At 44.7% G+C, this 23,722-nt stretch overlaps 2 protein-coding genes and 1 long non-coding RNA gene across 4 annotated transcripts; 1 reads left to right on the plus strand and 2 right to left on the minus strand.

The window, feature by feature from the left end:
• Positions 1–709: 709 nt before the first annotated feature.
• Positions 710–3,578, plus strand: LOC123161140 (putative two-component response regulator ARR19). Its single transcript, XM_044578991.1, has 6 exons — positions 710–1,025; positions 2,032–2,271; positions 2,796–2,909; positions 3,009–3,180; positions 3,296–3,423; positions 3,522–3,578. The coding sequence occupies exons 2-6, from the start codon at positions 2,224–2,226 to the stop codon at positions 3,576–3,578; spliced, it is 519 nt and encodes a 172-aa protein (XP_044434926.1). The 5' UTR covers positions 710–1,025; positions 2,032–2,223.
• Positions 3,579–13,951: 10,373 nt separating this feature from the next.
• On the minus strand, positions 13,952–15,083 carry LOC123177172 (uncharacterized). Its single transcript, XR_006488800.1, has 4 exons — positions 14,774–15,083; positions 14,392–14,486; positions 14,270–14,308; positions 13,952–14,128 (listed from the first exon to the last, which is right to left on the minus strand). It is a non-coding gene; the product is annotated as an uncharacterized lncRNA (long non-coding RNA).
• Positions 15,084–17,337: 2,254 nt separating this feature from the next.
• LOC123183209 (CTP synthase) lies at positions 17,338–23,386 on the minus strand. 2 transcript variants are annotated; one of them, XM_044595972.1, is made up of 21 exons: positions 23,083–23,386; positions 22,097–22,176; positions 21,523–21,609; positions 21,044–21,094; positions 20,823–20,940; positions 20,631–20,687; positions 20,433–20,497; positions 20,236–20,319; positions 20,070–20,120; positions 19,898–19,960; positions 19,769–19,815; positions 19,605–19,683; positions 19,452–19,514; positions 19,190–19,279; positions 19,065–19,103; positions 18,770–18,997; positions 18,594–18,679; positions 18,453–18,501; positions 18,290–18,370; positions 18,106–18,199; positions 17,338–17,960 (listed from the first exon to the last, which is right to left on the minus strand). In XM_044595972.1, the coding sequence occupies exons 1-21, from the start codon at positions 23,198–23,200 to the stop codon at positions 17,791–17,793; spliced, it is 1,800 nt and encodes a 599-aa protein (XP_044451907.1). In that variant the 5' UTR covers positions 23,201–23,386; the 3' UTR covers positions 17,338–17,790. The 2 variants fall into 2 exon arrangements, with proteins under 2 accessions (XP_044451907.1, XP_044451908.1); XM_044595973.1 differs by lacking the exons at positions 19,452–19,514; positions 19,605–19,683 and having other exon boundaries at positions 19,786–19,815.
• Positions 23,387–23,722: the final 336 nt, after the last annotated feature.

A 23,722-nucleotide genomic window follows, 5' to 3' on the forward strand; every position in this document is an offset into this window, starting at 1 on the left:
CACATCGACACACACGGTAATTATATTGGATCTGTTTCTACTTAGTTAAGTCTACCATATAATTAATTTGACAACGTTACGAGCACCGGTTTGAGCTAAGTACGTAGTGGAAAACTTAGAACTGGAAGGGGGGGGGGGGGGGGGGGGGGGGGGGGGGGGCGGTTGAAAAAAAAACATTGACCCAAGTGCTTGCACTATAAGTAACAACATAAATCATGCTTGTTTCAGCCTAGTTAATTAAGAATAAATAATAAGAAGATATGTGCGTTGATCGATGCATATGGTAGTCGGATCTTGTGCTTAGTTAAGTCTGCCATGTTGCGTTTCATCTAACCATGGTGAGATAGCGGTTTTGACTTTTGAGGCAATTGGTTTGAGTTAAGCAGTAGACGATTTCGAGCTATGTTGCCACCAGATTCTTCTTTGAAGTATATATACAGGAGTAGTTCTATTCTATATTTGAAACGGGCTTATGTAGCATAGCTTAGCTGCCAGTTAAGCGAGCCAATGATTTAAGGAGTACTTGCAAAAAAAAATGATGTAAGGGGTGTGCCACCCCCTAGTCTGTTGGAATTAACCACGAGTCCTAGTCCGGTTTGGACAGGAACACGTCACCGTATGGGTATAGGACTAGTTTTGCTAGCCACGGCTGGCTGTTATATATACCTATATGTATCCCTGCAACATTTGTACAAGATATAAAAGCAATAACAAATCTCAGGCGCCTCGTGTTCACGTGTTGTGCTAGGTGAGATTGAATCGATCGATCAAGCCGGCGACTTCGTACGTGCATGTGCTAGCTAGCTTCACGTAGGTGAAAATCAATCCACCTAGTAGTAGCCTGCCTGCTTCCATGGTACGTATCTTCCACCGGAGTACGGATCGATCGCGTGGTTTGTATACTTGCGCGTCTCGTCAGAACCAATTGTCTAGCTTGTGTTAGCTAGCGGCTGCTCCGTACGTGATCGTCTTGACGGAAAGTACTCGTCGAGCGGACGTACAAGTCGTGCATGTGGCCAACATAGGTAATGATGGTTTGAGGGGAAATACTTGCTGATGATTGGGAGCTTTTTCTTTTCATTTTGAAACCATTGACATACCACTAGCCGCACTGCGTTGGCATTAACAAAACATTACTCCCTCCGTCCCATAATTTTGACACTAATATAGTGTCAAAAATGCTCTTATATTATAGGACGGAGGGAATACTAGAGTTCCAACTTCCGATGAAGTCACTATGCTACATATATACTACGGGAAAAACCATGTACATCGAGTGTCTCGGTCTTTTCCAAGTTCCTTTCTGCAGGCACTCAGCAAAGAGGGTCCTGGATGAGTACCGCACGAAAAACACTCGGTAAACAGAAAGAACTCGGTAACATAGGGCCTACAAATACATAGATAAATTTACTTACGAACCCACTTTCTAGATGCCCTTTTGGTTAATTTGCATCAGTTTAGTTAACACGTGCCTCGTTCCAATAGAGTATTTCATATGGCATAGCATGCATCAATATCATTTACTTAGATTAAGGCTATTAATTTTAGTTCAGAAAGGTGGTAGAGATGGGGTGTACTAGAAAACGTGTAGTCCAACTTATATAACTAACTTTGACTATTAACATACGGAAATGTATTCAGACTGGTCGGTGACAATACTATGACTAGATGACTGGTTACTGTCTTTGCTATCCATCCATAGATAGGTGGTGTTTCTAGAAAACGTGTAGTCAAAATGATATAACTAGCTCTGACTTTTGGCATATGAAAACTGTATTCAGATTTGTTGGGTCACCATGCTGTACTAGATTTGTCATGAGAAATAATTTCACAATATTAGAAGTTTATGGGAACTAGTCATCAAAATTACATGCTAGACATTATGTTTGTGTATAAAACACCATCTATTTATGCATGTGGGAAGGTAAGATTGCCTCAAAATTGATACCAATATCATTATGGTTCATGTAACAAATGTTCCGCTCTTCATTACTTTATTTATGCTGACATTTCTCGTTTCACGTCATACAGCTATGTCGAAAACTGGCCTCCGCTATGGACCCATAGTGATGGAGGATCTCAATAAAATTAGGGAGGGCATCTACAATAAAGCATCCGTTAATTTTTCATGTGGTGTTGGTAACTCTGTTTAGTGTTTATAAGGTAACTTGTTTTCTTTTGAATGTTTGCTTAGATGCCGTGCCAAAGAAAATACTTAAGTTGATGAATGACTCTACACTAACTAGAGAGAACATTGCCAGCCACCTTCAGGTAATTGGACTATACCTTTTCTACATATTCAAAGATGATGATATAGTCCTCTTCTTTCTCTTTTTATAGAAAGTACAATTGCGACAAGTGAAATGTGCATCAGGCTCACATAAACCGACTAGAAAATGTGGATAAGAATAATTGAGATTTTTTTTATGTGGCTGGGTAAAATTCGTCCAAAATGGTTCATTTGTCTGCTCTATGAAAGGGATATAAAGATGTCTTCTTAGCCTCTCCTTGTTTTTCGGTGCAAACTACAAATGTAGTCATTTTATCCTGGAACTAATATCTAGTGGATTCAATTAAGATTATTTTCAGTTTTTTGTGGTGATTTTCAAATGCTGCTTTAAACAAAGTCGCTACAGTGAGAGCATCAGCATGTGTTGGGTGTGGAAAATCATGTACCGAAAAGCTAGCCATACTCCTCTCTTATTTAGTTTTTGCATACACTTTTTTTTTACCAAGACTATATCATTTCTGTCATTATTGTCCAATAAACATTATTTCATGAATTAAAATTACAGAAACATAGGATGAACATCGATCCTCTTCGTAGGGGCAATCCTAAAACAAAGCATCAGAAATTAACACCTCCCCAAGCATCATTGTCGTCATCTCCGAACTTGTCTCAGCAACAGGTACACTACTACAAATATATTTGGAGACCATTATCATTTACTCACTCCAACATTGTCATAAACTCACTTTCGTAACATGCGAATAACATGTGTGTGCAGGCTTCTCCTACAATGATGCAACCTTTGTCTAGTTCAAACTTTTCAGAGACTTATATAACACAAGGAGTTGTTTGCATGAACCATAATATGAATGTCCAGCCAATGGTCAAACCTCCCCCAATTAGTGACATGCAAGACAGTCATTCAGTGATGTACATGCAATCATTTAAGGGTATGAGTAAGATTAATAGTACATGTCTACATGATATGCACAAAACCATTTCATTATTCATATTAATTTTCTTAATAAATGTTATGATGCTTAACATATTTTCCCTTTTTTACAGATTCCACTTTTTGTCAAACAGAATGTGTGTTCTCGGATCTAGAGTCGAAAGATATGTACACTAGAGATAATAAATCTAAACAAAATAGCACGTGGTGTCCTGATAATTCAGATATTAGCGAGATTTTGGTAAGAAATAGTAGTATTGAGTTAATTCAATAGATTTTGCTATTTGAAACATTCTAATAACATTTTTTTACTTTTCCAATGTTGTGTTGTTCTTACAGGATAAAGATCCTAAGCCTTCATGGGATGTAAAGTATCTCTTCTACAATGGTGACTAAAACATTTTGTGCACACAAAGGACCGGCTTCCAGGGCTAATCAGTGGAGAGCCTAAGGCGGATAGTGCTTATGTGTATGGCATTTCTACCCAAGGTCATGGTTGTGTGATCGGATTTTGTGAAATATCATTGCGTCGACCACATACTCCAATAAACTTGTGTGTGTGTGTGCGCACACACACACCCACACACTTTTCTAAAATTAAATAATGCCATTTTGGAGCCCTTTGGTCCTCTGTGTTAGAATATGTTGGTTTTTCTTAGTTAGATTAGCATTCCTTATTATGTATACAACTCTGTTAGATGTATGACAAGTGTCATCATCCTATTCATGCAATTACAAATCTCTATATTCTATAACTCTTTATGGTGTTATCTAAGCCTTACTCTTTTTTACATTCATGGCTATTGTAGATAACACTAGAAATGTCGAGCTCTAGAATTTTCTTAATTATAGTCTCAAATGTAACTATGATTTTGCAATATGCGTCGGTTGACACCACTATGTTTTCTTCCCCTAATATCATGAGAAATCATACCTGAACACTAGCTACGAATTAGCTCAGATCTGGAGGATTTGATTGTTGCGCCATTTTTCTCTTGCATTGTGTGGCACGCGGTATATAAAAGAGAAGCAAAACGGCTCATGCAAATATGTAAGGGTATGGACAAGATCAATAGTCCATTTCTACATGATATATACACAACCATTTGATTGTTCCTATTAATTTTCTTAATTAGATGTTACACTGCATAACATATTTCTATTTATTTTTGTCACGTAGAATGTGTGTTGCCCGATGTAGCATCGAAAGATATGTGCATTAGAGAATCTACACAAATAGCACTTGGTGTCCTGAAAATTATAATAATGATAGCTTGCACAAAAATTGACCGAGATTTCGGTAACAAACTATAACGTCGGCTTAATTCAATAGATCTTGCTATTTGAAACATTCTAATAATATTTTTTTTTTAAATCAATGGTGTGTTGTTCTGCAGAATAAAGAGGCCAAGAGTTGGGATGGAGACTTTTTCTGCTCCAATGGCTACTAAAACATTTTGTCCAGAAACACGTGAAGGACCGATTTTCTCCAAGGCTAATTAGTGGAGAGTTTTTTTCTTAATTGTGAGTAAGTGTGGGTAGGCCCAAGATGGCGAACGACGCTCCAAAACATTGCTAGGGGAGTGCCCCCTGGCTGGCTAAGTCTGGCTGGGTTGAGTCTGGCCGGGTACTCCCTGTCCGGGTTTTCCCTGTTCTGGTTCTCTCTGTCCAAGTCAACTAAGACGTCCCGTTGGACCTGTGCAGACGTGACGGCCATACCACGACCACTATTGCTGATAAAGTATACATAGTTCACTCGTCATACGCGACATCATGTACAGTGCTACTTGTCCATAAACACTAGTGTATAAAGTGACCCAGGGGAGCACTTTCTTGAAGAGGAAGGCATTCCCTTGGCCAAGAAGTCATAGACTTGGCCAAGGGGACAAGCCACACCATAAAAGCACACATCCATCCACGCCTCATACAGGCTCAGCCACATGCCCACTTGCTCACACGGGCTCATATGCCCACACACATTCACACATACTAGATCGATATCGCGTCTTGGCGCGAGGATGCCGGTCCCATGTTTAGATCAAGTAAATAATACCAAGTCAGTAGGAATCCAGGCTTAGCATACACATTCATACAGGATAACAATAAAACGAAGAAGAAATATTCAATTGTGATAGTAGCGAAACAACATTGCTCAATATCATCACGAGACTACAAGGCAGAACCGATTTCAGTGCGTTCGTAAGATCACAAAAGATAGCCACTCGACATGAGTGCAACTTTGTAATCGATCTTCTAAAAAGTGGGTACACAGTGAGCAACAGATGCATTTTTAGCATTGAAGGTAAAGGCACATATTGTTGGGGATCGTAGCAGAAGTTTAAAATTTTCTACGCATCACCAAGATCCATCTATGGAGTATACTAGCAACGAGGGGAAAGGAGTGCATCTACATACCTTTGTAGATCGCGAGCGGAAGCGTTCAAGTGAACGGGGTTGATGGAGTCGTACTCGCCGTGATCCAAATCACCGATGACCGAGTGCCGAACGGACGGCACCTCCGTGTTCAACACACGTACGGAGCAGCGACGTCTCCTCCTTCTTGATCCAGCAAGGGGGGAGGAGAGGTTGATGGAGATCCAGCAGCACGACGGCGTGGTGGTGGATGTAGCGGGATCCCGGCAGGGCTTCGCCAAGCACAAGCGGGAGGGAGAGGTGTTGCAGGGGGAGAGGGAGGCGCCAGGGGCTGTTGTGTTGCTGCCCTCCCTCCCCCCCACTATATATAGGCCCCCTGGGAGGGGGGGCGCCGGCCCTGGATCCCATCTGCAAGGGGGGGCGGCGGCCAAGGGGGAAGGGGGGTGGCTCCCCCCCCCCAAGCCAAGTGGGGCGCCCCCCACCCCTAGGGTTTCCAACCCTAGACGCAGGGGGAGGCCCAAGGGGGGCCCCCCAGCCCACTAAGGGTTGGTTCCCTTCCCACTTCAGCCCATGGGGCCCTCCGGGATAGGTGGCCCCACCCGGTGGACCCCCGGGACCCTTCCGGTGGTCCCGGTACAATACCGATAACCCCCGAAACTTTCCCGGTGGCCGAAACTGGACTTCCCATATATAATTCTTCACCTCCGGACCATTCCGGAACTCCTCGTGACGTCCGGGATCTCATCCGGGACTCCGAACAACTTTCAGGTTTCCGCATACTAGTATCTCTACAACCCTAGCGTCACCGAACCTTAAGTGTGTAGACCCTACGGGTTCGGGAGACATGCAGACATGACCGAGATGCCTCTCCGGTCAATAACCAACGGCGGGATCTGGATACCCATGTTGGCTCCCACATGTTCCACGATGATCTCATCGGATGAACCACGATGTCGAGGACTCAATCAATCCTGTATGCAATTCCCTTTGTCAATCGGTATGTTACTTGCCCGAGATTCGATCGTCGGTATCCCAATACCTTGTTCAATCTCGTTACCGGCAAGTCTCTTTACTCGTACCGCAATGCATGATCCCGTGACTAACTCCTTAGTCACATTGAGCTCATTATGATGATGCACTACCGAGTGGGCCCAGAGATACCTCTCCGTCATACGGAGTGACAAATCCCAGTCTCGATCCGTGCCAACTCAACAGACACTTTCGGAGATACCCGTAGTGTGCCTTTATAGTCACCCAGTTACGTTGTGACGTTTGGCACACCCAAAGCACTCCTACGGTATCCGGGAGTTGCACGATCTCATGGTCTAAGGAAAAGATACTTGACATTGGAAAAGCTCTAGCAAACGAACTACACGATCTTTGAGCTATGCTTAGGATTGGGTCTTGTCCATCACATCATTCTCCTAATGATGTGATCCCGTTAACAATGACATCCAATGCCCATAGTCAGGAAACCATGACTATCTGCTGATCAACAAGCTAGTTAACTAGAGGCTTACTAGGGACATGTTGTGGTCTATGTATTCACACATGTATTACGATTTCCGGATAACACAATTATAGCATGAACAATAGACAGTTATCATGAACAAAGAAATATAATAATAACCATTTATTATTGCCTCTAGGGCATATTTCCAACACATATATGATGCTTTGGAAGCTCTGCTGTTGTCACAAAGTTTTGACCAATTTCTTCTGATAGTCGCTCTCCCATCGACACCCTTCAATGCTAAAAAGAGGATTGTTGTTAGCATGTACCTAGTAAGATCTGTTATAGTATAAACATCAACCAACCACATTAGTAACCTAAACTGGAAGGTACAGGGTACAGTAGAACCAAAACTTATATATTTTCATCATATTTTAATTTACTCGTACGACTGGAAGAACCCTTTCAACATGATTGACTGGGGAAACATCAAGCAGCCAAATAAACATATATATACACAGGTGATACAGACAGAGCATGTCGAAAGGCAATTTTGCAGAAACACTGTTACATCAATTTGAATCAAAAAGATATAATTAAGTAATTAACAATCACCCAATAAAGAGGAAACATGTGACAGTAAGCATGATAAGGAAACGCTTTACGTATCTTCTGCATATAGCCCCCTAATGTTGCAAAAACCTTTTCTGGATCAGTATAGTATCTTGGTACATGTGATTTTGTTGAGAATTTTTTTACCAAATGAACCAACCAATCCTTCCTTGAGCATACAACATCCCCCACATGAGCTCCGAAGACGGGAGGAGCAACAGTCAGAGAGAGACGGGGTGACCTGGAACCTCGACGGAGTGGAGCTCCAGGCAGCAGAGCTCCGACGGGGCCATCACGAGATGAAGATCACGACTTGGGGCCCGATCTGCCTCGTCGAGAGCCCTAGATGAAAACACTGGGGACTCGATCTGCCGGTGCTCCTTGCCTCCCTACAAAGGGAGAGCGCCAACTGGTGGATCAGGAGTAGCTCCGAGGGGCGACCTTGACAGGGAGAGCAGTGGCAGCATCATGCTCAGGTGGACGGGTTGGTAAATATCACCCAGAAAATAAAAGGCTTACTATACATATAAATATGTCCTCCAATGTCCATGAATTTTGATGAATAACCTTCAGCTAAGAACAGAGTTGGGAGCAGCCAAAATCATGCAAATAATCAAGTATAAACCTAAGAATATGTCATGAAGTTGTATACTGCTAAGTGATGTTCATCCCACTACTTTTGCAACCTTAGACCAGTTTCTATAGTCTACCCTCCTCCATTTGTTGCCTATTCCAGTAAGTAGATGGCCTGAGGACTGAATAATGAATCTATGTAACTGAAAAGACAGAGCATTCACACATCCCAATTCTGAACATTTTGGTAATTTATATGACAGGCTGTAACCATATTAAGCACTCACAATTGATTATTTCCTAATTGGTCACCTAAACACCCTTTAATATACTATGACCAATAATGATAGAAGTCATCAAGCTCTTTATGATATTTTTCTACTTCAGACTGCAAATGACATTAAATGAGTGTCAAAACAGAATATAAAAAAAATAAAAAGGTTCAAGGTACTTCTGACAGAACTCTCAGCATTATTTTGGTATATAACTTAAGCCCTGGATCAACTAATCTACCATGGTAGGTTATTCTTCTTAATGAAAACACATATATGTAAGAACTGTTAGTTAATCACGAGTCCAACTAATTTAGCAAACCAAGCCATGAATGGGAGCAAGCATCACCTTTGTAGAGAGAGTGGCACAAGGGAGCTCTGCTTCTCCTGCCATCTCCAACCCCGAATGCCGCCTCCAGCCCTGTAGCTGCCATAAAATTTGACAAGGAAACCATGTGATCACTAATTAATATCAGGAAATGGTCGCATCAGAGATCAAAAGACAATACTTTTCTTAGCCCAAATGATTCCATTGGTAATCATGCAGTAAACAATGCTACCACCCCAAGCCAGTGCAAAGGCATGGACAAATAAGCAGATTCATGCTAAAGAAAAGAAGCACCGCCTTTCTTAGTGTATATATAGGAACCTTCAAAAGCAGAGTGAGCATTACATATATTGTTAACAATTAAGGAAATGATAAATATGCTACTAATGCTAATTAGAGTCAGTCGATAAGATCCATGAAAATATTTATTGACCATTTGTGACTCATCAGTAGTATAGCAGCACGATAACCTTTTACAACATATCTAACTCTAAGCAACCCCAAGTTCTCAGGTTTGAAATAATTTTAGACAAACAACCAACTGATTTCTTTTGAAGTTCAGTTAACATCTCGGCAGAGAACACACTGTTAACGTTTCCATGTCTTGAACCTAACCAGCAACCATTGCAAATTCTCAGTTTTCTTATTTTAGAATGCACCATTCCTTGATGCTGGAAACTAAATAAAGCTAGGCAATAGAAGAGCAAGAGGAGCTTACCAGCAATAGTTCATTCATAAAACTATTCTGATATGACCGAAGTCAAAACTAAATTACTATTAGTCAATCGTGTACTATATGCACCACATAGACACCTTGAGGATGCACACACAGGTGCGACAGGTTGGTACTATAACAAGGTGAGGAAGAATCATGCTTACCAAGTCCGTGGCAGCCTGCAGCATAACATGATAACCCCACTCTCCATTCCTAGTTTGTTCAGTAATAAGCATACAAAAGTTAGAAGAGTTCATCCTTCCACTCTAATTAATAAATATTTACTGATAAATAAATAGTAGAAAAGGAGCAGGCACTGACATTGGCATCTTCTTAAGACATTCTCTGTAATCCATAGGGACATATCCAGTATATATCTCATGATGAGCCAATGAGATCCAAGCTGTGAATAAAAATACATTAATGTGAGAACAAAGGATCTGACAAGTTTTTTTCTTCATCTTCTCCAGTAACAACATTAAAAAGAGATAGAACCAGTTCTGTAGATGTATATATCTAGCAATTAAAATCATTTTTATAGTTACTGTAAGAAGGAACCAAATTTGGAAAGAGGTTAGTACTTGCAGAGTAAGTTTTGTACTGGATACCAAACATGCCATTCTCAAAAAGTAAACAGAAAATCGAATCCCATAGGCCTGACAACCGCCATCTCCGTTGAATTTGATCTCAACCAAGCCGTACAGCACCAACCTAAGTAAGAGATCATATTAGAGTAAAATGGCAAACATTCAGAAAAACCTACCACATAGCACAGAAAATTATGTGCAGAATTATGGGATAAATAATACTCACTGATGCTTAAAACAACTATATATCCACTCACATGATTAGCACTTCAGTACAATATCATAGAAGTTAATATGATGTTCAGTACAGTATCATAAAAAAGAGACCCACACAACCTTTTGCACGGATGTGCTTACACAAGATAATGTGAAACGAAGGCATGTGAGAAAACCAAAGTCAGGACTCTAGGTATGACTGGACCCTGAGCAGCATCAACACACTACATGGCATACATAATCAGTCTATGAATTTCCCATGCACAAAATTGCCCAAGCAGAGCACACAGCAGATGCTATGTGCTCTGCTTGGGCAATTGCTCTAAAACATAAAATTGCTCTAAAATTGAACCCCCACTTCCCCTAAACCATAATACAAAATCTTAATGGCTTCAGTGGCCTCCCATACCACTCTGACGAAGCAGGAAACACAATCAGGATGGGAGCAGACAGCGCACCTGAGTGAAGTCCACCGCTTCGAAATCATCCACGTACTCCTCTGGGATCTGGACGGCGCCGGATGCCGCGACCTTAGGAGAGGAGGCCGTGGGAAGGGGTCGGCGTACTTGGTCGGCGCATCGAGCCGCTCCAGCATGGCCTTGGCTGCGTCGTACGCCGCGTCCCCCGACGCCGCGCACGTCGCCAAGAACGCCTCCACGTCCTCCGCGTCCCCCGACGACGCGCACGTCGCCAGGAACGCCTCCACGTCCTCCGCCGCCGTAGCCATTCCCTCCCCTTCGACGGACCGGACCGGATGGTTATGGATCCGATTTTCGAGTGGGAGTGGGAGTGGGAAGAGCGGGAGGTGGGGTGAGGCAGCAATGGCGGAGAGGAGGCCGGTGGCTAATCGGGGGCGGCGGCTAGGGTTCCTCGAGGAACGAATGGGAGCAGGGCGAAGAGGGCGAATGGGAGCAGAAGAGGCAAGCCAGCCGAACCCCCAACCTTGTCGAACCAGAGCCAACCAGCGGCCACCACGCACAGGGACAGAACATGAAAAGTCGAAAACGCCCTCGGCGGGGCAGGGAAATATCGGCGGTGGCATGAGATCTTTTTCTTTGGATGGCGCCGACGGGCCGCACAGAGCACACTCCCAGCCACAACCGCTGACCGGCGCGGCCCACCAGCGAGGGACCCACATGTCAGTGAGACAGCAGAGTAATTCCGGAGTAAGAAAAAACAGTAAGGGAAACCGAATGGAACCTACTATTCATTATAGCAGTGTCGTTTCTTGATCTGACGGCTGATATCATCTGAGGGCGAGATCGAACGGTCCAGAACAGATCTAAAAACTGATCCGATGGCCAGGAATCTCGAGCGGCGAGGAGGCTGGGTGGCTCCCAACTAACATATTTCCTGATTCCTGATTCCTGATATGAGGCCGGATGCCCACGACACTAATCTCAGATACAGCTTCAGGAGCAACTCTGTACTGCTACATATATACTGTATATATCATCAGACATGCAGGAGTAGGGGTGTTACCTCTAGACGAGGGCCCCGAACCTCGGTAAACCATCGCGCGCTGCTTGCCCAATCCCGTCCCTTGATCTCCACTGCAGCCTTGCCCTCACCTCAAGCCACCCTGTGGCATCGGTCATCTCGCGAACCCACCCGCGAGATCACCAGGACAGTAAGCAAGGCCTCTTATGTGTTTGGCTTTTCTATGTAACTAGATGATACCCTGCACATTTTTGCGGGAACTCTTAGTCCTACGCACATGATAAATAAGAACATAGTACTTGGAGTATAATTATGAACATAATAGAATGTGAACTATACATGTGATCAGGTTTTCTATTAAATATAGTTATTTGACATAACTAATCTTATGGGTAAATCATTCTTCACCTCTACATAGTCCGGTCCTGAGCATGCAGTCTGTTGCTGAACTTTTTCTGTTGGAGCCTAGACTGCACAACCCATAATCATGAAGGATATAAGGTAGTTACGAATAACTAAGTATCTCATGAGTAATGAGACAAAAAATGTTACATGAACATCCAATAAAGTTATCTTTCAAACCTAACCACCACCCCCCCCCCCCCCCCCCCCCCCCCCCCCCCCCCCCCCCCCCCCCCCCCCCGTGTCGCCCTCGTCTGGCAACACGGGGGTAACCCTCGACGCCGGGAGTTCCTGCTCCCGACCAACCTGCCCTGCATCTGGCCCTCTCCGCCTCCGGCTCCCGCGCGCCGCCACCGCCGGAGGGCCGGCCGTGCGATCACGTCGCCGTGCTTGAGGATGGCTGTGGTGGAGGCCCCCCTCCCCCACGCGCTGGAGACCTTCCCTCGACCCGGCCCCAGATCGAATCTGGCACGCCGCGGCCACTCCGCCCCGACCAACTGCTGCACCGCGTCTTGCCGGTCGTACGCAGCGGCACGGCCGCCTCCGTGGTGATCCTCCTCCCGTCCGCCTCTTGCCCCCCGTGGCGCAGCCCCTCGTCTAGTTGTCACCGTTTGGGGCGGGCGCGACCCTTGGGGGAGGTGGCCGCGGCTCGACCCTGCCCTAGGTGCAGGCCACCCTTCGCCCAGACGGCGCCACGTCCGAGCTACAGTGTAGGCCTCTGCGTGTGTGGTCTTGGGATCCTTTGGCAGGATGCTAGAAGCTTCACGGTGGATATTTGTCAACACCGCTCCGGTCCCGGCCTCCATGGACCTGCGTTCTCCACTGTCCTTTTCTGTCGGCGTCCTACCGGCACGGTTTCGGCCCGGTGCGCCGACAGCTGCGCCCCTTCCAGCTTTGGTTCGTCAGCGTTTTGGTGGCTCCGCCTCCGGCAGCTCGGATCTGCATTCCCTTCCGGCTCCAGGTTGCCGGTGGCGTCGACCATCATTCTTCCATCCGTGTTGGCTCTCTATCCACTGCCTCTCCGACCCCGTCCATCTACAAGCCATGCCGGTTCCAAAGCTCGCGTTTTTCATCAGCGACAGGTGCAGCCCCACCCCCCTTCGAGGTAGCGGTCGACAAGCAAGTTGTCTCCGGCATCTTCAGATCCTGATCTGGTGACTTTGGGATTGCTCAGACTCAGACCAGGCGAAATCCAAGCTCGGCTTGCCGATGCTGGCAGCGGCGACACTCGCGGGTGTCGTTTCCCTTCCTGGAGGCGCTTCCTTGGCTTTGATATGTGCCCCTCGTCGAGCAGCAGGGGAAACCCTAGGTCTGGTTCTCCGGATCGGATGGCGACGGCGTCACGACGTCGTTCCCCTTCTTGAAGGCGCCATCTTGCTAGCTCGTTGTGTCCCGGTGCTGGACTTGAAGATGTTTGACGTCTTGCTGATTTGATTTGCTCCTCTAGTTTTAGTTTTGGTGGGTTTAGTTGTGTTTCACCCTCTTCGGGCTAGGCAGCCCGTCTCTCTCTCTCTCTGTCCCGTGCACCATGCTCATGCCTCCTTGCGTTCATGTCATTTGTTGTGCATGTTGTTATAGTCATTCTCTTTCCTTCTATCAATGAAAAGATACGCAAGCTTTGTGTATTCGCGAAAAAAAGGGGATATGTTTCATTTAGCATAAATGGCCTAAAGTTAAATTTCAGTTTAGGTGTGTCCATGCCAGCTATGGTTTTGATAGAAACAAATATGCAACAGGGAGAACTATGATGAAAATCACAACAGTTACATCTTGAATCTCTTTTTTGAGAATTCCAGTCTTAGCTTGAAGTTTGACATGTTACCATGGGTACTGCTCCGCTTATGCATTCATGCTCTCCAACTATGTGAAATCATAGGTTATGTTGCAAGGGCTCTGACTGTGAAGGGGGTAATCTGGGATACCATTCATGAACTTAATTAAGCTTCTGCTTCACCCATTCTGCACTCTTCAATTGCTAAACGATACAAAAGTAGCAGGCGGTTAGATAATAGACATGAAGAGATCAATTAATGGACTGCTCCTGGAAGTGAAGAGCAAAACTTCTTTGGAAAGAAACCAATGCAAATATCTGAATGAACTGTAGCAGAACATATACCTCAATCCGAATATGTGAACTGATTCAAGGTAAAGCGACCTTCAGATTTGACAATAACATTGACCTTTAGATTCGACAATGTAAAAGGAATCGGTAAAAGAATCATGCAGAATCCCATTTACCTTGCTGACGGGAACATTGCCGCCAACAGAGGAGTTCATCACCAAGGAATCAACTCCACCGTTTGTCCCGTGTATAGCTTGACACCTGCGACCCTCTGCATGATAAAAAATAGTTGCCAGTACAGCACATGGTTATTTACCGACCAAGGTAGAAAGCGACAGAAAAGGATTGACACGAAGTGAAAAGAGCACAGAGCTATGATCTAAGCCGGAAGTCATGCTAGTCACAGCCTGGGCGCCCTGGAGTAAGATTCAGGTCGTTCATCTCTTGGGCTATGTGGTCAGTCAGGGAGCGTCGCCTCAGATCTTCTCGAACCAAGAGACGGGCTTTGTACACATCGAGAACATTAAACGACACAAAGAACATTTAGCTTGTACAGACCTGAATTCTTGGTTTGTTGCCGTGCATCGTCAAGTTTCTTGGTGGCACTGCGACGACGCGGGTGAGTGTGGATGGCCGTGGCCGGGCGAAGCCGATGCAGAGGTGTCGTCCGGGCATGGCGTCGCAGGCCAAGCAAAGCCGAGGCGAGGCACCAGGGAGGCATCGTGGGCGTGCACTGGCGCGCCGCGGTGTGGAGACGGAACATCGAGCTCTCCATCTTTGCGTGATGATGAGATCACGTAGACCGGAAGTACGAGGCTACGAGCGGACGACTCGATTAGGATAGGAAGACGCGGAGATAAAAGAACCATGTTATGTTATGTGGACTCTTGGATTGCCTCGTCTGTTACAGGAGACGGGAGAGCAAACAACCCGAGGATGGCTCCGTACTAGAAAAACTGGGTAAGATTTGTTGGATTATTTTTCACAGTAACATAAGTGGGCCAGGGATGATGAGGTGGATAGGCTGCATGTCAAGAGAAATAACATAGTAGGGATGAACTATTTAGGAGATGAGATGATTAAGTGGTTGGATTTAGCGAAATCTCGTTGGGTGGAACACATACTCCAACAAGCTCTTCTTCTGTTAGGTGTTTGTGTGCGCCGGCGTGTGCATGTGCGTGTGTTTCTTAGGGCATCTCCAAAGCGGACCCTCAAACTGCCCACATAAGTTCGTGCCGCGCAGGCCGGACGTATTTTGTCATCCAACGCGGTCCTATATCAGTCCGCCGACTGGTCCGGGCGTGCTTTTTCCTGCAAATTGGAAGCAAACCAGGGCTTTGTGGGAGTCTGGACAACAGCCACGCAGGAATCCGACACCCTCGGCTCACTCAAATCCCCCTCCTGGTCCCATTCTCTTCCACTACGCCCATGCCCCTCCTCCCCTTGCTTTGCATTCGCGCCCTCCTCGACGCCTCCGTTGTACCTTTTCGGGCGCTACCCAGACATTGTCGGACGTCTGCAACCACCACACACGCGCCCACTCGCCTTATACTAAGGCGCCATCCACCCAGGATCATCCGCAGCCAAGTACCCTACGCCCCTATCGACGACGTCCATGGCGGTCACCACGCCCGACAGGTGCTCAGTCAAATGCCATTGAGCTTATTTTCAAACTTCATGTTGTTTTTCAGAGTAAAGGATGGCGGGATACTCGGGTATGGAGGATGAGTTGTTGTGGGATGGGTGGTTGGCTGTATCTGCGGATTTCGTAGGCAGGACCGGAAGGGGGCTTTTCTTGCAGCGCGTGCATGATTCGTTTCATGCGTGAAAGCACATTGGTCCATACGACATGCACATCATCCATGAACGCAATAGGAAGTCGCTAGCGTATCAAGGGTACACCATACAGACCACCGTTGTCAAGTTTTGTAATGCGGTTAATTGGCTGGAGGCAAGGTGACTATTGCGCGCAGTAGCCGTGGAGATCGTAAGTTTTTCTCCTTCTTGTTCAACTTGTTGATTGCTTCATTCATTCACCCAGTGTTGCTCTACACCTTGTGTAACATGTACATGCAACCGTGATGTACCACAGGATAGAGAGCAAACCATGCACACACATCCACTGTAGGATGAAACTCAAGGGGCAGCGTGTGTGGAACGATATGATCCGTTCGTGGAGAACTTGTTGAGCATCCGGATAATATTGTTGAATTTGATCTATTGTTGTGCTAGACTTATTTGCATGTTATGTATGGATGACTTGTGCTATTTTCTATCTGAACTTTGATGAATACTGTCGTGTTTGATGAATTTTGTCCGGTCAGTTGAAATGCGATTTGAATTGTATGCAGATAGCGTTGGATGGTCGGCTCCAGCATCCGTCACCCCTGTCCTCGGACTGATGCGGTTTGCGGAGCAGCGTTGATGCCCTTACTTAGATCAGCATACATTGTTTATGTATACAAATACAACTCTATTAGATGTATGACAAGTGTCATCATCCTGGTCATCCTATTACAAATATCTTAATTCTAGAACTCTCTACGGTGTTATCTAAGCCCTACATATTTTTTACACTCATGAGTATTGTAGATACCACCTGAAATATCAAGCTCTAGGATTTTCTTAATTACACTCTGAAATGTCACTATGATTTGCAATAAGTGCCAACTGACATCCCACTCTGTTGTCTTCCCGTAGTATCATATGAGAGGCCATTACCTGAACAGCGGCTGCGTATGAGCTCAGATCAGGAGGGTTTGATGTGGTCGTTGTTCCGCCATTTTGTCTTACAATTGTGGTTTGTGGTGCATTTTTTTGTAAGAGAATCACAGCGGCTCATAAACAGATTAAATGAACAAAATGCTTAACACATTTCGTCCAACAAGTTGTTTGTGGCAGGCAATTTTTTCTTCCTATCCCCGCAGGAAAGAAAATATTTCTGTCAACAGATACACCAAAAACAGAGCTGCGCCCTGGAGAGAACACATTTGGTCGAAAGACCGATTTGCGACATCTGAGTATTTGCTTCCTCCTATTTAGAAGGAAATGGAAATGTGTTTCTGCTAAATCACTGCATTCCAGATATATATATACAAAAAAAGGGGAGAAGGCATGAGGTGTGCAGCAGCAAATTCAGATCCGAACAGTTTGGTACATATTTTTTTCCCAAATACTACTACAGTAGCTGCTTATAATCATTCAGTCACTGGAGAGCAGCGGTTCTGTTTTACAATGTACAAGCAGGCGAGACGGCAGGCTTGAATCTGAAGCTAGCTGCACATCCCCAGCCTTACAACCTTGATAATAAAATCCTTAAAGAAACAAACGAACAAGCGAAAGGAATAGCAAGCGGAACTAGAGCAGCACTAATAAACCCTAGCTAATTTTGCTTCCGCGCGACCCCAAATAGTTCCCTTCATAAAAACCCGGAAACGGCTCGTCGTGTCGCTGGAGCTGCCGATCTCTTCTTGCTTGATCAGAGAGATAGATCCATACTACAGAAAATAAAAAAAAGGAAAGAAGAACACATGCAGGAAAAGAAAAAGAAAAAAAACTGATCTGCTGCCGTGCTGCTAGATGTGAATACTGCTGCCATTCGCGAAGTACGTCGACACCAGGCCGTTCATCCTTAACTTCGTCTTAGGGGCTCCGGGACCGGCGATGCACCTGGTCGGTGAGCTGACAGCACCGGAAGTACGCTGAAGCAGGTGCTCTAGCTGTCCAGACGACGCAGCGATCAATCCTGTACATATTCAAGCACATTGTGTACGTCATTTTGTTGTTAATTTGGTCAGGTTCTCAGCTTTGCCAAGCGAAATTGAGATCGAAATGAAAGAGACAGTATATTGTATCAGACAGAGTGAAGTGCAGTTTTGAGGATGTTTTACCTAAGAAAAGTGGTGATGGCTTTCCAGGCCTAGAGTTAAATTCAGGATGAAATTGCGTGCCCACGAAAAACTTATGAGTTGGTAGCTCAATAATCTGTATCCAGTAAAGCATTTCACATTAGGTATTTGGAGGAACAAACATATTGGTGCGTTACTAATTCTAACGAAAATTTAGTAAGCTTACCTCCATGCGTCTCCCGCTTTCATCCCTGCCCACGAAAGAAAGCCCTGCTTTCTCAAATTCTGAGACCATGTCAGGATTCACCTGAAAAAATGGAGAGTGTTTCTATCACCAAACTGGATTAATAATAACAGAAAGTTACATGTCATCGCATTCTTTGACATACCTCGTATCTGTGGCGGTGTCGTTCGTCTACATAGTTAGCATTGGCATACCTATAACAGTTCAGATCTCGTACGATTATTTCCAGAACATGAAATGTGAAGAAGGCGTCAAAGGTGAAATAACAATGTACGAGATTTCTTACAGTTTAGCAGATTTGCAGTTGTTGACCTGGAAAAATGTCCTCCTTGAACCGAGGCGCATCGTTGCACCCATGTGAGTTTTGGAGCCCTGCAGAGGCATTGTGGAAGGTGCTGAGTAAGCACAAGGTGTCTCACAGAAATAAACTACTTAAATACAATAGCTGGTAAGGCAAGTTACCTCTGGCATGAAGATAACACATGGTGTTTTTGCAGCTGGATCAAACTCCGTGCTATTAGCATCACGCAGCTTCATGACAGAACGCGCATACTCGATCACTGCAATTTGCATGCCCAAGCAAATGCCGAGATACGGAACGTTGTTTTCTCGCGCATGTTTTGCAGCAAGAATTTTTCCCTGGACACCTCTGTCTCCAAAGCCTCCCGGAACTAGTACGCCGTTTGCACCCTGAGGTTGAGAACTCTTTCAGATTTCTGCATAATTGCCATCGTTTGAAAATATATGCGGTGCTTACCTTTAGTAGACCCCATGCTTTCTCATAGGCATCAGGCGTCTGTACAATGAAACAATACCCAAGATCAGTATATTCACCATCATAGAAAGTGGGATTAAAATGATATCCGGTAAAAATGTGCTGACCTCTACAGCAGCAGAATCTTCAAGATCACATGAAGGAACCCAGTCCACTACCAGTTTCCTGTCCAAAGCAACCGACGCATGCAGAAGAGCCTGACAGAGGTATCAGAAAATAAACTTGATTACACCCCAAAAAATGTGTCCAAACATGGCCGTTCTCTCAAGGGAGGTTGCAAGATTTCGCTAAATGCCTACAAAGCTAAGAACCACGCCAAGGAACACTTGAGTAGATGAATCATGCACGGATAAATGTCAAGTAAATCACCTTCAAAATAGACAGGTAGGAATCCGATATGCCGGTATATTTTCCAACCATGGCAATCCTGACCTGAGAATATTTGTGCACGATAATGTTTAGCACCAGATAAGGCTTACATGTATTACTGAAGGTAACAATTCAAAGGATCAGAGCACCAACCGGAGATTTCAGTTTGTCGAATCTGCTGGCTCTTTCAGTCCATTCAGACAACTTAGGTTCTTGAGGCACTTTCCCCACACTATATAAGAGAAGAAGGAATGCTAAGTACACCGATAAATTAGTCAAATTGATAATCTAATCATACTTGGATAAAAAAGACGTACCACCAAAGGCCCAGAACCTTCAAAATAGCTTCATGGGCTCTCTGATCCTGTAAAAATACCAGTACATATCGTTTGCTAAGCACATTTAAATTTGGATTCAGTTAACAGAAGAAACTTTATGTGACATACCCTGAGCAACAAAGGGATGTGCCAGATGTTTGTTACATCATGGAGATTAACGATGTTTGAAACCTGACAGAAAAAACTCAAAAGTCAGCACTAATGTTGTACTAAAGGAAATACGTGCTTGCTAATGTACAGAGTTTTCAGTAGCCTTGCACTAAAAGGAAATACTTATTACCGGAACTTGGCAAAACTGCGAGAGTTTCAGTTTCACATTTTCTTCCAGTGGCTGCCATAAAGCACAGAGCAAACAATGTGTAAAGTTAACCATCGGCATCGACGGACTGGAAACAGGGGGTAGGGCTATGGAAGAATGAAAATACAAGACAAATCCTGCATGATACCTGAGTACTGCGGCATGCCAAGATATCAGGCATCAACCCAAGTCCTCTTAGTCCGCGGACACTATGCTGGGTAGGCTTTGTTTTCTGAATAAATGATAGTTTGTATTATTTAAAGGAAACGATGTAAATGAAAATGAGTATCGCGGACAATGTCAATATTTTCAGTATTATGGAGCTTCCTTGTGAGTAAAAGTTACCTGTTCACCAACTACAGTTAGGACTGGTACAAGACTAACATGAACCAGGCAAAAGTTTCCAGGTCCTGAAATGCATATTGAGTAAGATCAGGTTATGTAAACTCAGTTTTACTTGGAAAATAAAATTCTGAAGTCAGATATTGTAAATCATGGTCAAAGAAATAAAGAAAACACTGAAGGACTTCACTTTTTTCTCACCTACGCGGTACGAAAATTGACCCAATGCTTCGATAAAAGGCATTGATTCGATGTCCCCTGCACCAAGAATGCAACTGTTATGCAGTGAAATTATTTTGACCCCTCAACCAGCAATACTTGCAAACAACTGTGTCCGTCGTGTTATTAACAAGTGCGATGGTTTGCTGCAGTAATTTAGTATGTTGTTTTTACCTATAGTGCCACCAAGTTCAATGACACAAACATCAGCTGGCTTATCTGTGCCATCAACCGGATTCATCGCCACACGTTCAATCCAGTCTTGTATTTCATCGGTAATGTGCGGCACAACCTGACAAAAGAAGACTTAGTCAGTAAAGTCATCAATAAAAGTTGCACTATTTGCACAAGAACTTACAAAAACAGGGAACTCTATCCTAGTTACCAACTCGCACCTGAACAGTTTTTCCCAGGTAGTCTCCTTTTCGTTCTTTGTTAATAACAGCCTGTATCAAATCGAAAACTCAATTGTTAGTTAGATGATAAAAGCACGAAGAAAAAACAATTTAATTTATTTTTCCAAAAAAAAGAAACATGTCTTGTAAGGAGGATATCAAATCTAAGTGATAGCATATTCTCCAGCGGTCCTAAACTTTGATAGCTACATAACTCCCAACAGCTACATATGGCATTTAATTGCAGTTAGGCCCATACAAGATTTGTCAAGGTGAAATGTAAACCACATAACTCTGGTAAAGTGACACAAGAAATTATTTGTGGGTCCCATGGAAAATCCTGGCAATCAAGTACCCAAACAAGAAAATATCACCAGTCTGCAAATGTCAAAGGTGAAGTATAAACCACAATTTTTCACTGGATAGCCTGAAGTCTAAATGTTCACCCAGACAAAGACTGATCATATATCCCGGATCACCTGGTAGATCTTTCCAGTGGTTATGTTGTTGTCGCGAGTCAGCTTGATGTCCAGAAACCGCTCGTAATTTCCAAGATCCAAGTCCACCTTTGACCCAAAAAATGAGAGAGAGATATCAAAATGAGGTACGTTGAATCCTTGAAAGAACAAAAAGGAAAAAAATCGCAATTATCCCATACTAGGCTCATTTTGTAGGAATGCTAGAACGTGGAAGAAGATAAGAAAAGTGTGCCCCTTTTGACAAGTGGGCAAGTGCCAAAATTTAGGGCGCTGACGTGGCATTATCTTGTACTAGGTGCAGAGGTGGCATTTTGTTATCCATGGTTGGTTGGTGCACTTTCTCAAATTTCTTGATAACCCAAATACTTGCGTATTTCAGACTGAACCTCCAAATAAGCTTGTAAGAAGTGGTTTAGTACAGTTTAGTGCAGGACAAACAGCTAGTTAAGTACTCCTCCGTAAATAAATATAAAAGCGTTTAGACCACTACTTTTACAGAGGGAGTACAGTTTTGTAGAGTGGTTTGGCACAGCTTTGTAAGAGGTTGATGGTGAAGCAGCGGCTAGTTAGGTACCTCGCCGCCGTCGTCGAGGACGAAGACCTCGCCGTGCTCGAAGGGGGACATGGTTCCGGCATCGGTGTTGAGGTAGGGATCTGCACATCACATGGGCATGGCAGTGAGAAAATAAACAAGATGAGAGTCAGAGCAGAGGAGCCGGCCACTGGTGAACCCAGATTATTTATCTCAATCTAGTGAAAAGATTTGTTAAAGAACTGGACCCAAGATGCATAGTACCACTAGTACATGACAGGACAAGGGGAAATACAGTTTGTTAGTAGTAGTAAAGATTAAAGAAGTAGACCCAAGAAAGGTTCATGGCACTTGGCCCGGGTCAAGAGACAGAAAGTTCCAGTTAACCTTTCAAAAACAAAAGAAAGTTTCAGTTGAGACAAAAAATCTGCCTGAGCGAGCAGAGCACGAGGTGCCAAATTTGACCCGGATTACCGGCTGCCCGCCCCCCATGTGAAATAAAATACACCTGGGAAGTGAGAGGAGTTCATGTGTCTCAAGGAACCCGGACAGTGACACTGGCCGACATACAAAGTCTCAGATTCACCGAAGCATACACAGACATCACCAACGAAAAGAAAATGAACCGTCAAAACTAGCCTGCAGTGCAGGGTGCGTGCATTTTGCTCTGATTTGGGGACAAGAGTTGGTTGATTTTGTGATCTAGGAAGAAGAAAACCGTAACCAGTAATTAACCTAACCTAACTAGCAAGCTAGAGGTAGTTAACTAACCTAGCTGCTGCTGGTAGTTTTGAAACTTGGACTGGACAAGAACAGAAGAAAAAACAAAGAGGGGGAGCACGTTGGTGCCCAGTGCGATCACGTGGCCACCATTACCAAGGAGCAGAGCAGAGCAGACGGCCGTTATTTTCTTTTCATTTTTTCCGTCTCTCTCTCTCTCTCTCTCTCTCTTCTGGTTTTGACCGGCAAAAGAAAGAAATGGGGAACCGGCGGCGGGAAAAACGGGAGGAGGAGGAGGCGGCGGTTACCGATCTTGATGGAGGTGACGCGGAGGCCGCAGGCCTTGAGGAGGACGCCGATGCTGCTGGCCGTCACGCCCTTGCCCAGGCCGCTCACCACGCCGCCGGTCACCAGCACATACTTCATGTCCACGTACACGCGCGGGAGCTTCCCAAACCGCCGGTCCGTCACTGCACTGGCAGGCTGGCTAGCTCGTGCTGCTGCCGCCTTCTTTGGGGGCTCGGAGAATGGGGGAGGGGAGGGGAGAGGGAGTGGCCGAGGTGAGGTTTTTGGTTTGGATGTGAATGAGAGGGGAGGGAGGAGGAGGGCTGTGTTAAATAGAAGCGGGAGGTAGGCAGGCTACTGAGGCGGGGACAAAAAAAAGCCACTCATTCTCTCTCTACTACATAACTGAAAGTGTAGAGCCTCAGAAAAAAGCGTTAGCCCCTTTCATTTTCTCTCTCTACTGTTTCTGTCAAAATCCAACGGGTGATACATAATTTATCCATGGAAAATCTAGGGGCCCCGGAGGACCACATCTGATCCGTATGTTTATTGTTTTTCAAAAATTTAGGTTTGCGGTTTTCTCTTCTTTTTTTCCTCGCCCCGCCGTGCCACTGCCTCGGGTCGCGATTAAATTATGTCTTGATTATGTTGGATACTATGGTA

Source organism: Triticum aestivum, chromosome 1D (genome assembly GCF_018294505.1).
Source record: "Triticum aestivum cultivar Chinese Spring chromosome 1D, IWGSC CS RefSeq v2.1, whole genome shotgun sequence".
In the NCBI taxonomy this organism is placed as follows: Eukaryota; Viridiplantae; Streptophyta; class Magnoliopsida; order Poales; family Poaceae; genus Triticum; species Triticum aestivum.

What these genes read in the sequence shown, in the direction of transcription:
- LOC123161140 (XM_044578991.1), top strand. Translation starts at nt 2,224, where the DNA reads ATGAATGACTCTACACTAACTAGAGAGAACATTGCCAGCCACCTTCAG. An exon ending in CGAACTTGTCTCAGCAACAG is followed by an intron (nt 2,910 to 3,008) that starts GTACACTACTAC and finishes ATGTGTGTGCAG; the next exon opens with GCTTCTCCTACAATGATGCA. An exon ending in CAGATATTAGCGAGATTTTG is followed by an intron (nt 3,424 to 3,521) that starts GTAAGAAATAGT and finishes TTGTTCTTACAG; the next exon opens with GATAAAGATCCTAAGCCTTC.
- LOC123183209 (XM_044595972.1), bottom strand. Translation starts at nt 23,200, where the DNA reads ATGAAGTATGTGCTGGTGACCGGCGGCGTGGTGAGCGGCCTGGGCAAG. An exon ending in TCAATTTTCGTACCGCGTAG is followed by an intron (nt 20,498 to 20,630) that starts GTGAGAAAAAAG and finishes TATGCATTTCAG; the next exon opens with GACCTGGAAACTTTTGCCTG. An exon ending in AAGGTTCTGGGCCTTTGGTG is followed by an intron (nt 19,684 to 19,768) that starts GTACGTCTTTTT and finishes TCTCTTATATAG; the next exon opens with TGTGGGGAAAGTGCCTCAAG.